The 14,036-nt window shown below is 42.0% G+C and overlaps 1 protein-coding gene across 1 annotated transcript in view; it reads left to right on the top strand.

Moving 5' to 3' along the window:
* Positions 1–1,357: 1,357 nt before the first annotated feature.
* The window catches only part of Kul (Kuzbanian-like), a 137,448-nt gene continuing 124,769 nt past the window's right edge, over positions 1,358–14,036 (top strand). The window contains 1 exon segment of the mRNA XM_019044814.2: positions 1,358–1,707. Within this exon segment, the coding sequence (XP_018900359.2) occupies positions 1,641–1,707 (67 nt within the window). The 5' untranslated portion in view covers positions 1,358–1,640.

Here is a 14,036-nt window from a genome sequence, read left to right as displayed (position 1 = left end):
TGAGCGATTCATTCAATCTCAATTCTGTTGTTCTGCAATAGGGTGTTCCACTTTCTCACATTAAACGCCTTCAGAGAGTAAAGTGTGTAATAATCAGTACGCACAACATAATCGTAACATCAATTGCTGCGTAGCAGAAGGCAAATTGTTCAGTTAAAAAGAAAAAAGAGCATGATAGGCAGTCTGCATGTAACGAGAGGGTATGTATTCGATCGACATGAATCGGACGAAAAAATTAAAACGTGAACCGATCAACACCGATACAATGGACAAACAAATGAAACAGCGGATCAAAATCAGTAGATAACTTGCATCCACTATGAAAAGTTCAAATTGCGACATCTCGAAATTGGGATCAGCCCAAATATTGATTTTTCGCGATTTTACCTAAGTCCACACGTATCATAAACTCACATGCACCCTGCAAATTGTTTTTCTCGTCCGATTCTCTGAACTTTTGGCAAGATATAATCTCCGATTATGATTTTACAATGAGTGCCTGTTAAATTCTAACTAGGACTACATTTTTACTTCTAAACTTTCCATGAGAGTTGCGGATATCACGCAAACCATGTTTACCACGTTATTGTTATGAAACATACCTACTTACAAAAAATGGAATTTTTAAGTTTTCACCATTCAGTTGAGGGATTAAAGTTCTCAAGGGTTTAGAACCGGGATTTAAATGACGTTACAAAAAATTATCACTTAGCGCAGCTTGTTTTCCGTCCTGCGCCAAATTTCAGTTGTCTAATTTTATTTTCATGGGCGGAACTAGGTTGCCTTTCTGATACGTATTACCACCCATTCTTACTTTTTTTCATATTTTTTTTTTTTTAAAAAAAGAATAAGGATATTAAAATGTGTCCTATCATGCTTTGATGATCTTCCCTTCCCCTCTGAGAAACATTTATGGATGTTTCATTTATAAGTAACATTTTGGTTCGTTTTATGGTGTGAAAGAAGCAAACTAAAGCCCGAAGCAAATTAAAGCCCCCCCCCCCCCCCCTACTTACCAGCATTGCATATATTGACTTTTGGAGGATTTACTAGTTAGTTTCAGTCATAAGTTGATTTCGTTTTACTCCGATCGCCACTTTCTTTGGGTGACTAATGGTACTCTAAGAAAGAAAGAAAAAAATAAATGAATATATTTGAAAAACATTAAAGGAAGAAAAAAAATTTATTGAGATTAAAAGTATCGAAAGTACTACGCTAAAATGCGTCACGCCAGTCGGCGCGCAGCGGAGTGCCGAGCTCCGAATCTGAGCTTTACAGACTTTGCTGCTGTCTAGCGGCGAATAAGATAACTAGAACTTCAGTATCATGAGCTAGAGTGCGCTCGCGGCGAGTTCATTGAATGGAATGTTTTCATTTCCAATTTCTATTGTTAGTCGAAGTGCGGGGCACGGGGAAGCTGTGCTGCGATTCCTGTCTGTCGTGTCGCATATGTTGCGTTATTTATTTTTTTACACCAAAAACACATGTTTACTGCAAGCAAAAGATGTGTTTTCTCGCGTAGTGCTCTGAAATTCTCTAGCAACAAATTAAATTTCTATGATGACGTTAGATAGTAGCTGATAGTGTGTTTCTCAGTGAATTTAATGCGGATACACATGTATAAAATGTTTCTGTTAACAATGGCTGTCTTACTTGTTCACCTGGATAATTTTTGTATCTCTACACCTTTACAACCTTTGAAGCCAGGTAAGCCCTTTCTCAAGAGTTGATTTATTTGCATGCATTTCTCTCACTGAAACGTTTAATGTCTGACGTAGTTTTCTCAGCGAAAGTAATACAATCCTGTGTTTAAAATCTTGGACAAAGTCTTTGTTGACAGATGAATATTGTAGGTTATATTGACATCAAATCTTTGCATCTTTTGCTGCGATATGAGTGTGTGTTTCTTTCGCTAAGGACACTAAGACAGTGTTGTTCTCGGCATCAGAGGAAGAATGATTGCTTATGAATATTTACGAAAGTAGCTCTCTAGAGTTTGGCTGTTAATAATCGATGTCAAACGCCGTAGTGGATTAAAAATCGCGATTCATCCAGAAGCGAGAAACGCTGCAAATGCTACATCGACTGCTAATGATATGTCACAAGAGTATCAGTGATTGTGTAGTAGCCTAGGTAACAACCCGACAAACAACATTTCAGTAGTTATTTCCGGTTGTGGAAAGGGAAATTATGAAATATATCAGTTGTAATGAAATTTATCAGGATAGGTTAATCATTGCTGGGGCGCCATTTATAGGGAGGCAGGCCAGGCATTTGCGCTGGCCCTGTGCTTCTGGGTTGCGTCAGGAAAACTGCTCGTCTGCCATTTCCTAGGTGAGAAGCTGAGCCGAAAAAAATATTTATCTTTTTTGCCTGGCCCTGCAATAACATGAAATGGCGCCCCTGCATTGTTGTAAATATTATTGAAACCATCAGCCAGTTGGGGCATTTGTCGGTTAGCGTATGAATTGCAGCTAAAACTAACGATCGGCCGAATTACAGGCTTTAGACCGGCCATACCGCGAGCTGTCTGCCCAGTTCGCGGACTAGGCAATGGGAATGGCCAGTTGGACGTATTTATACTAAAAGGAACTATGTTGCACGCCAACCCTTTGCGCATAGTTCCTTTTAGAATAAATAAGTACGTCCAGTTTTCGAACTGGGCAACGAGTTCGCAAACAGGGGAGAAAACAGCTCACTCCGCGAGCCGGGCAATTTTGCAACGGGAGGTAACAATTTCAATGGAATTAGAAAGGTGCGGACAATTTTAACTTAAATCGACACCGAGATATCCAAAATTAATAAGGGTAAAATCGTCTGTAGTTGCTCATGAAATAATTTCAAAATGTTAACGTAAATCTTATCGGCTTTTGATGTGAGACCCCCCCCCCCCTTTATCTCCCTAGGGGGCGGGAAGGGACTCCGAGAACATGAAAGTCAGATTCCTTTGGGTCAATTCCTTGTTTGTCCCCGCGGTTCTGGGTTTCGCCCGACCTAAAATAACCGAGAAAAAAGCAGTACTGTGCTACCGATACCGTGCTAAGAAAAACGCCGTATGAACATTCGAGTGTTGCCGAATTCCCTCCGATGAAGTTTTTTTTTTTTTTTTTTTTTTTTTTTTTTTTTAGGAAAGTTATGAATATTTTCTCTTGAAGTTTTCAGATAATTCTGATCGAGCCCGAATAAAAGTCTCTGCAAAATTCAAAGAAAAATATCCCCGGGTTTCCTCAATAATTCATATTATATCAAAGGAAATTTGACTGTGTCTGAAGGCTCTTACGCCGCTCTACCTCAACACGGCAGTGCTGCCGTACTAAGGAAAAACATCGTATGAACATTCAAGAGTTGCCAAATTTCCCTTGATAAAACATGTATTTTTTACGACATTTATGCTCCTTTTTCTTTGAAATTTTCAGATATTTTAGATTAAATTACCTGTAAAATTGTCTGAAATTTTTGGGGAAAAATATTCACAATTATCCCAGTAAATTTGGGGTTTATCAAATGAAATTTGGCAACGCCTGAAGGCTCATACGGCGTTCTTCCTCAGCACGGCAGAGTGTAGGTCTGGGATGGTCTGGGCCACGGCCACCCTGTATTTGCGAACAAGTTGAAAAGGGCGAATTTTCCTCGAGTCTCGTAAAAATTAAGTATGCCTTTCGTGATGCTACGTCAGATGAGTCCCGTAACCTCCCATACTCACAGATTAAACCTATGAGGTCTCTTGAAAACGATGATCGATGGCATTGACCGATCCAGCAAATTGGCAACATTGTTTGTCTCCATTAAACCCGTAGAAATATATCGATTCTTGGAGGGGCCGGGTGCTCTGATAAGAATCGATTGTTTAACATAGGTTTGAACGGAGGGAATCCGGCGTTGCCAAATTCCTAGATCCGCTTCTGATCGAGGAACGAATATGAAGTGGATTGCATTTTGCAAAAAGGAACCACTAGCATTGCAATGTTGCTAAGATTGTGCAACTTCTTTTGTCTTGGAGGAAAAACCTGATTATCCATTAATAGTTTCTATTTTACTCGCTGAAAACTGTAAATTTAAGACAAAAATTACCATCTAAATTTCATAGTTTTTCACGATTTCCGCAATTTTATTGCAAAAGATGAAGTTGCAGAATCTTAGCATCATTGCAATGCTAATGGTTCCTTTTTGCAAAATGCAATCCTAGTATGAACAGACACGCCCCTTAGTCGATTCTCGATTCGCCGGATAATTCGGCAACAGTGCTCCAGGTATTAGCCGCGGTTACCTGCCGATGACACGATGATGCTGATGTGATGACCGCGGTCATACGCGTCTGTGTGAGTGTGTGTGAGTCATCGCTTACATTCTTCTCCGCCCCCCGCGGCCGTGGTGGTCACCCACAGTCACCGGAGTGGGCTCCCCCCAGTGAATAACCCCAGTCGTCATTCATGCTGAAGTTGGACTTTACGTCAAATCTGACAACACTGCTTACGGCTCGTCGGCCGTATGGAACAAAGTAAGGATGTGAGGATCTTAGAAGGCAGTAGTGGTTCCATCAGCCTGAAACTTCACTGAAGAAGATGGTAGCGCGATTTTTTAGCGTGCCTTACATATTCATATCGATGACCGAAGATCGAAACCGCGTATCTGACAGGAAAAAAAAACATATTGGATGTAGAGTCCAGATTCTTAAAAACATCGACGAGAAAAAGGACTCTTGATTCAATCAGATTTAAGCTTAAATCAAGAACCAAGCCTCTTAATTTGAGCGGATTTCCTTTTGATTTAAGCTTAAATCTGATTGAATCAAGAGTCCTTTTTTGTCAATGTTTTCAAGAGTCTGGACTCCAGATTCAATGTGTTTTTTTCCCTGTTCCATCGCGGTGTTTCAAAATTTCCGCTCCTATTTTATTTTTTCGAAGAGAAAGGAGGCCGCTTAATAGCCTGTTCGCAAGTTCGAGAAATCGGGGATTATTTGGACTGCATTTTGCAATTTGGAATTATAAATTCCGGTCCGGTTTAAAAACAACGTATTTGTCATTAGTTTCCCTATGCACATACGTGTTTTTTTTTAGGTGAGCCAGAATTTATAGTTCCAAATTGCTAAATGCAGTCCATTTACGAGGCGATTTTTGGATCTTGCAACATCCCTATTTCCTGTCAGTCTAGAATTGGGCAAAAAAAACGAAGCCTCATTTCCGGCCGAAACTCGACGGAATTTGCGTGAATTCTTTTTTCTGACGAAGAGGGGAAAGCGATGGAAACTCCCGGATCATTGCCCAGAACTTTCTTCCGCGCGGATTCTGGTGCCGAAAGCGGATGTTTCCGGTCGCGGCGCCCGTTACTTCCGATTTCCGGTTCCATCATCGGGACTGTATCAAACACCCCGGGTCTCATTCCCGAAAACAATCGCAACGAAACCAGCTCGAATCGGATACCAGATCCGTCGGGTGAATGCGCTAAGCCGGCAGCGGAGCAAAACAGAGCTGATCGATTCGTGCGTGTGGGCGATTAGAAATTGACCGGATTGTTTTTGGAATTTGCTTTGTAGTGTGCTGACCGTCTTCGTGGCATATTTTTGCAAGCCAAATTGAAAGATAACCGAAGTTTCCAGGCGTTTTTACTCCAGAATCCCTCCGAAGGACCTTGTTCTGTAATTTTAATGCTTGCATCTTTCTGGGTTGCCACAGTCAAGGAATACCGGGCGGGAAAACCAGGAATGGAGATGTTGCATTTGTGAGGAATTTGCGATTTGACTATTGATTTTATGTAAAATTTCGCGAGAAACACGGTGGTTCCACTGGTTTTCTCTGAAATCAACTCCGAAGCTCAAAGAAAGCTCTCAAGTTGAAGCCAAAATGGTGGGGATATACCACCCTACCCTGAGAGTCCACCTCTACATCAAGACAAACTCTCCATGCAAAGATAGGGAGCAAATACATCAGCAGGGTTGCCGTGTTTTCAGTTTTGGAGTCCCCAAATAAAGTGGCAGCCCTGTCAATGTATTTACTCCGTATGTTTGCATGGAGAGTTTGTCTTGATGTAGAGATGGACTCTCAGGATAGCGTGGGATATCCCCTCCATTTTGGCCTCAACTTGAGAGCTTTTTTGAGCTTGGGAGTTGATTTCAGAGAAAACCAGTGGCAACATTGTGTTTCTCGCGAACTTTTACACATGAATGGAGAGTCAAATCGCAAATTCCTCACACATGCAACATCTCCATTAGATGTATACAAATTATTTAAAACAGCGCGGTCATCCGGTTGTTTTCCTCCATTTTCTCCGTTAACTTCTTCACCTCCTCCGACGAGACGCGTGCGGAACACTAAGCGAAGACGAACGAAACAACTTACTCGTTGTCGGCGAAGCGCGGATTAGGAGCGAAGTTCCTCTTCGCAAGTCGCGAAGTGACGTTCCCGCGCGGAGCACGAAGACACTCGCATCGAGAACAACTTCCGCAAAGGTCAAAAAGGATTAAAAGGAGCCGAGGAACTTAAAAACTCGCGCTCGGGGCGCTCCGAAAAGAGGCTAACTTTTCATCCGCGCCGCACGGTGGATCGAGTCAATCAGGAAGGTCGGACATGAAACTTTTGACTGAAACCGAAAATTTTGATGATTATTCCGTCAAGATTTTAAACTTCAAGGGGTGTTTCTAGAAGAAAATTTCACGAGAAAACCAACGGAACCACTCTTATAACCTCAAATTTTTGTTTTAACGGAGTTATAACCGTTCAAAGTTTCCAAATTCTCTAGAAATTCAGTATACCTCCTCCGACAGAAAAATTCCGTACTTTTTCAGTACCTCAATTTGACTAAATTCGGGATATTTCAAAAATTTGAAATCGCGACAAAAATGACGAAAAATTAAAAAAAATTCCGGACCTTTTTGCGGAATTTCCGCACTTTTTCAGCACTTCCGGACCACCCTTAAAAAATCAGCACTATTTCCGGACTTGTAGACACCCTGTTGTTTATTTCGTCAAATTTTAAATTTTAAGGGGTGCTTCCGGAAGAAAATTTCACGAAAAACCAATGGAAATACTTTTACAACCTCAAATTTTTGTATTAACAGAGTTATAACCGTTTAAAGTTTCCAAATTTTGTCCGACCTCTCCTATCGACTCGATCCACCGTGCGTCGCCCCGCGCGGGGGGCGGTTGTTGGAAGCGCGGATGCTTACGTTTGAAACGAGAATTTATTCAAGGTACCTCCCGGAGGGGGGGGGGGGCAGGGGGGTTGCTGGAGCCATTTACCTACGTCTCAAGAATATACATCTCCCCGACGCGGCATGAAGAATGAGGAAACGGAGTAGACGGAACAAATACTTAAATGTTAATAAGATAAGCGGGGGGTTTTAAAATAAAAAGCGCTCGGCCAAGGAGGGCGGCCGGGCCGGGGGGAGGGGGTGGTTGAACGCTCGGAGCGCAGATTAAACCCCACTACAAAAGCTGCGTAACAAATATGTCTTTTGAGGGAAGGGATTAAATCCAAGAATGCTTTTACTCCGATCGAGCGGTTCTCTCCGGCAGTTTAACACTTTGACCCGAGCCCCGGTCGGGTCGCGGCGGCTCCCCCCCTCCCCCTCCTCGCCGCCCCCGCTGCTTTTCGTTCCCGCGCCCGCGAAAGCTCGAAAATATTGTGATGGGAGCCCTCGGCGAACAGGTGCCGGGAACATGGTGCAGGTGCCGCCTCGCGTGTGCAACGCCTGCGTTATTTCTGCATGGCAACCCGCAGCGCAGCCCGGTGCGAGCGGAAAGGCCTTAGTGGTGCGGAAAATCATGCGGGATGCGCGCTTTTTCTCTCTTTCACTCCGTGGGCGGGTAGGTTCATTTTCGGGGGAATAGCGTTTTAATTTTCGGGTTTTGTGGAAAGTCGTTGCAGCAGGGAGAAAAAGAATGAATCCCTTGCAGCTAAGTAAGTTTTTATTCCAAACAACTACTTTTTCCTGCCGAATAATGTCCCGTACTCCGATCGCAGATATTGCGGTATTGCTTCATTCCAACTCTGCAAGATTGTCGCAAACAGTTCAGTTTTTTTAAATAAGGTTATGACTGTCCGATTTCTGTTCAAAATTTTGCTAGTTCTGATTAAATCGGCGTGTGCGGAAACGTCCGATGAAAAGCACAGTATTTCAAAGAGTGGCTTTCCTTGTAACTTGTAAACATAAGATGGTTTAAGACGTTAGGAGTGTAGAATAATTTTAAGAAAATTCCCTTAGGATAATTAAACGTTTATTAAAAAGACCAGTCTTGTTCATCAGTGTCGAGGGGCTAAAGAAACCTCTGAAATTATTAAATCCTGTTTTGGACAACGGACGTTTTCACACGAGCCGATTCTACTGTATTAGTGCAAGGTAGATTTACACAGGTATGGAAAAGTTGAAAGAGCCGTATGCAAAAACGACATTTTTCGCCCCCCCCACTGAAACTTATTCAAACTTCGTCTATCAGTTACTAATACTGGAGCGCTTCTTTCCCCAAATTTTCAGACCCCCAAAAAATTTTGGGGGGGCGCTAGGGGGGTGGAAGTCAAAACCTGTGAACCTCGATATCTTTCGAACGAAACAAGATATTGAGGCCCGGTTTGGACGAAAAATCGTCTAAAATTGCATACTTTAAGATTCTAAAGGTCAAAATCCCAAAATTAAATTTTTAACTTAACTTATGTGCTTTTTTTCAGTTTTTGAGGAAAAACAATTTCTTTTAAACAGATTAAACTGAAATTTCACATTTTTTGATTTGAACCAAAACCAGTTTTTTAAATTGTTCGTCTTTTTCCGCATCCAACGAGTGGTCGTATAAGCTGGGGAACCGAACGGTTCCGGAGTTATGATCGATTGAAGTTTCCGCTCAACGCGCGCCGACCGATTTTCGCGCGCAAAAAAGTCGGATTTGACTGTTATTAAATCAGATTGAATGTTCAAACTGAGCAAAATGCATTATTAGGGACTCTTGAGGGTCGCTGAGTTCAGAAATTACAGATACTTCCAAAAAATTCACGTTTTTAAAATTACAGCTCCGTAGCGCTATTTTAGAGGCCCACTGAGCGCCGACCGGCCGCTCAGTGGTCCTGTACGGAGCTGTAATTTTAAAAACGTGAATTTTTTGGAAGTATCTGTAATTTCTGAACTCAGCGACCCTCAAGAGTCCCTAATAATGCATTTTGCTCAGTTTGAACATTCAATCTGATTTAATAACAGTCAAATCCGACTTTTTTGCGCGCGAAAATCGGTCGGCGCGCGTTGAGCGGAAACTTCAATCGATCATAACTCCGGAACCGTTCGGTTCCCCAGCTTATACGACCACTCGTTGGATGCGGAAAAAGACGAACAATTTAAAAAACTGGTTTTGGTTCAAATCAAAAAATGTGAAATTTCAGTTTAATCTGTTTAAAAGAAATTGTTTTTCCTCAAAAACTGAAAAAAAGCACATAAGTTAATTTAAAAATTTAATTTTGGGATTTTGACCTTTAGAATCTTAAAGTATGCAATTTTAGACGATTTTTCGTCCAAACCGGGCCTCAATATCTTGTTTCGTTCGAAAGATATCGAGGGTCACAGGTTTTGACTTCCACCCCCCCTAGCGCCCCCCCAAAATTTTTTGGGGGTCTGAAAATTTGGGGAAAGAAGCGCTCCAGTATTAGTAACTGATAGACGAAGTTTGAATAAGTTTTAGTGGGGGGGCGAAAAATGTCGTTTTTGCATACGGCTCTTTCCCATGAGCCTCAGTACGTGTCACATGACCTCGTGACGTAGGTTAAGGGGCCCGTTTTTCAATTAAATTACAATCAAATTAACATTCAAACATTTGTGCGTTTAAACGCTAAAATTAATATCGCATAACCAAAATTGTGCAAAAAATCCCACAAAATTTTGACAAACGATAAACCGAACATAATAAATCAAAATAATCAAAACATCCAAAATGGCTGACGTTAAGGGGCCGCTGGAGAGCCAATCAGAGGCCAGTTGTTTCGTTCTGTCCATACCTGTGTAAATCTACCGTGGTATTAGTGGACATTTTCTCGAAATTTTGAGTGAGATAAGTACTAGCTACAGTCCCAATAAAAAATTTATTTTGTGAGTGGTTATTTTGCAATGTTAAAAAGAAGTTGCGTGCCTTCATTTGGGTAACGATGAATTAATGTCAGATATCGTTCATTCTGAGTTCTACGCCTACGCGAACAGAAATTGACGGTGTGAAAAATCAGGGAATTTTGATCATTTTGATCTTGAACAATCTGAAAACGCCAAGGACTATTTTTTCCACCGAGTCTAGCATTCGACAGTTGCCAAACTTCCTCCAGTAATTTGTTTTTTAAGGAGGGTTATGAATATTTCCTCGTGAAATTTTCAGATAATTTAGATCCAATCTCGGATGAAATTCTCCGAACAATTCGAGGAAAAATACTCCCGGATTTCCCTGTAAATTCATATTTTATCAAAAGAAATTTGGCAACGTCTGAAGGTTCATACGACGTTCTTCCTTAGCACGGTAGCATGGCTCATTTGACGTCCAGTAGACTCATCGTCAAATCTCCTGCAGTGGCATGGCCGACTTTCGATTATTCCTCATTTGAAGCTGTGGTAAATAATCGATTACCTATTAAAGTTTTCGTCGCAAACATCCTGTTTATGAATCCTTTATAAGTTTAAATGGCAGATCGATCGATCGATGTATCTCAAAGCACATGACACCAGTGGCGTGGCGTGAATAATCGATTATCGATATCTCGCCATTTGAAGCTATGGTAAAGAATCGATTACTAAGGTGTTCGCTGCAAATACCCTGATAATCGATCTTTTTTCATAGGTTTAAATGGCATAACGATTGATATATCGCAATTCACGCCACGCCACTGCATGACACCACTCATCTCCTGGCGCTCCGAGGGATGCGGACCTCCTCATAGCCTTCCTCGGACAAACCACCCTTATCACTCCGGGATCAACACCCTCGACACCCACAGCCACAGCGCCCGGAAATCCGTTCGTCCAGCTCGAAACGGACGTGGAAACGACGGCACGGTTCCTTCGGACGGATGTGACGTGGGCACGTCACCGATAAATCCCTCGGGCGATTTTGACGCGCTAATCCGCGGGAACGACGCGACGCTCTGTTCGGTGTTCGAACCCGTTATGCGCGCGGCGTCCGTTCGAGCCCGAAAACAACCGCGCTAGCGAATAGAACTCCTAGGCTGACCATGAACGCCGTATGAACATTCTAACGTTGCTAAGTTTCTCCCTATAAAATGAGACATAAGACTAGGTGGATTGCATTTTGCAAAAAGGAACCACTAGCAGTGCAATGTTGCTAAGATTGTGCAACTTCTTTTGTCTTGGCGGAAAAACCCGATTATCCATTGATAGTTTCTATTTTCTCGCTAAAAACTGTGAATTTAAGACAAAAATTACCATCTAAATTTCATAGTTTTTCACGATTCCCGCAATTTTATTGCAAAGGATGAAGTTGCACAATCTTAGCATCATTGCAATGCTAGTGGTTCCTTTTTGCAAATGCAATCCAGGTATGAAAAGGAATTTTCACGGATCACACGTCGAACATATCGAAAACTTCCATAATTAACTCATAATTTGACTAAGGTCGGTATTAGCAGTCTGGAAAACGGGGAGCGTTAGAAAAACCCAGGGAATTTATTATGTTTAGCGTTTAACAGAAGTTGGTTTATTTTTAAGGAAAAAAATCAAAGTGGAGACTTTATTCGAATGCCAGGGAATCAGAAAAGTTTCTATAGTCAAGGAAAAGCAAAAATAGTCAGCACTGGAAAAAACACATTGGATCTAGAGTCCAGACTCTTAAAAACATCGACAAGAAAAAGTAATCTTGATTCAATCAGAATCTAGCTTAAATCAAAAACCAAGCCTCTTAATGTAAGCGGATTTCGCTTTGATTCAAGCAAAAATCCGATTGAATCAAGAGTATTATTTCTTGTCAATGTTTTCAAGAGTCTGGACTCTAGATCAAACGTTTTCCAGTCAGGGAATTTAAAGATGAAGAAATTATGACAACCCTGCAAGATGACACGATGTCAGTCGCAGCATTTAAATGCTAAACTAAAAAGTTAGACGAAAATATGGATATTATACCAATCTGAATACCGGCACTTCAATGACGTCATCCAATAATGTTCGGATGACGTCATCAATGTGTGCCCCGATGACGTCAGCACGCGAGTGTGCATTGATTTTTTCAACTTTTGACTACTTTTTTTCAAAATAATTTCCATATCGCTGTGATGTTAGCATCATTTGGATACTTACGCGACGCTCATCCTAAGCGCGGCATAAACACAAGAGCGCTTGTTTTGGCCTGGTTACACGTTCAAATTTCCGTCAAACTCCGATCAAAATGATGACCAAGATGGCGGTCAAGAGTTATCTAGATTATTAAGTAAAATTAATTAAAACAGCGTGTTGATTGAAATAAGCACGAAATAAGCACGGTTGTGTGGAAATCAGATGACGAATGAGCCCCACAGTTCCATCATCTACCATCAAATTTTTGCAGGCCGCAGAAATTTGATGGTAGATAGTGCGCACCAGTCACCATTTGATCGGAAATGGAGATGTTGCATGTGTGAGGGATTTGCGATTTGACCATTGATTCTCATGTAAAAGTTCGCGAGAAACACGATGGTGCCACTGGTTTTCTCTGAAATTATCTCCCAAGCTCAAAAAAAGTTCTTAAAGTGAGGCCAAAATGGAGGGGATATCCCACCCTACCCTGAGAGTCCACCTCTACATCAAAACAAACTCTCCATGCAAAGATAGGGAGCAAATACATTAGCAGGGTTGCCGTGTTTTCAGTTTTGGAGTCCCCAAATGAAGTGGCAGCCCTGTCAATGTATTTGCTCCCTATCTTTGCATGGAGAGATTGTTTTGATGTGAGGTGGACTCCCAGGGTAGGGTGGGATATCCATTCCATTTTGGCCTCACTTTGAGAGCTTTTTTTGAGCTTGGGAGACGATTTCAGAGAAAAGCAGTGGCACCATTGAGTTTCTCGCGAACTTGTACATAAGAATCAACAGTCAAATCGCAAATCCCTCACACATGCAACATCTCCATTGGTGGGAATTTGAGCGTGTAACCAGCACATTTTTCTCCGGAGATCCGGCATCGGTACCCGGAGGCTCACCAGAAGCCGGATAGCAGGCACCTAGTTTCAAATTCTGACTAACGTACGAATAATTGAAACCGATTCGATACGGCTCCACGCCCCGCATCCGTGCGAGTAACGAAAGGTGGGTGGGGTGCCAGGCCATAATTCGCGCCTAGCCGTGGCTGTGCAAAGTAAATTATGCCCAGCGGTTCGGCGTTCGGGGCACCGTCGCGTCTTGTCACGTCGCGCGTCGCCCCCTGGCTACTCCCCAGCCCCCACCGCAGCACCCTCCGCTCTCCTCTTGGATGTTGATAAGAGGTCCTTCGTCACAAGCTCTTAAAGGAATTTAAAAATTAAGGTGATTCGATGGACGCCATATTTTGTGTCAGAACGGCATGCGATGTATGGCATCAATTGGTTCCATTTTTTCAGCTACTCGTCATTTTTCTCCAATTTTGAGATCGCAATTCTGTTGTCAGGAGACTAAAGCACTCACATACCAATTTTAACAAAGAAATTCAACGTAATAAAGGCGTGGTTTTTTTAGAGAGAAAATATCGCATTCGAGTGCACTTTCGATATCATCGAATGCGTTGTTTTCTCTCTGAAAAAACCACGCCTTTATTAAGTTGAATTTCTTTGTTAAAATTGGTATGTGAGTGCTTTAGTCTCCTGACAACAGAATTGCGATCTCAAAATTGAAGAAAAATGACGAGTAGCTGAAAAAATGGAACCAATTGCTGCCATACATCGCATGCCGCTCTGACACAAAATATGACGTCCATCGAATCACCTCAATGTCAATCGAGGGATAGTTTCCAACGCACCTGTATCTTTAACGGACTGTCTTAACTGTAGTGTGGATGTGTACACTCTCGTGGACACACTCGACACTCGCCAAATCACGAATATTCACCATTCGGTAGGGTGTCTACA

This window comes from Bemisia tabaci, chromosome 8 (genome assembly GCF_918797505.1).
Source record: "Bemisia tabaci chromosome 8, PGI_BMITA_v3".
Taxonomy (NCBI): Eukaryota; Metazoa; Arthropoda; class Insecta; order Hemiptera; family Aleyrodidae; genus Bemisia; species Bemisia tabaci.
This window is presented reverse-complemented; position numbering and strand designations above follow the sequence as displayed.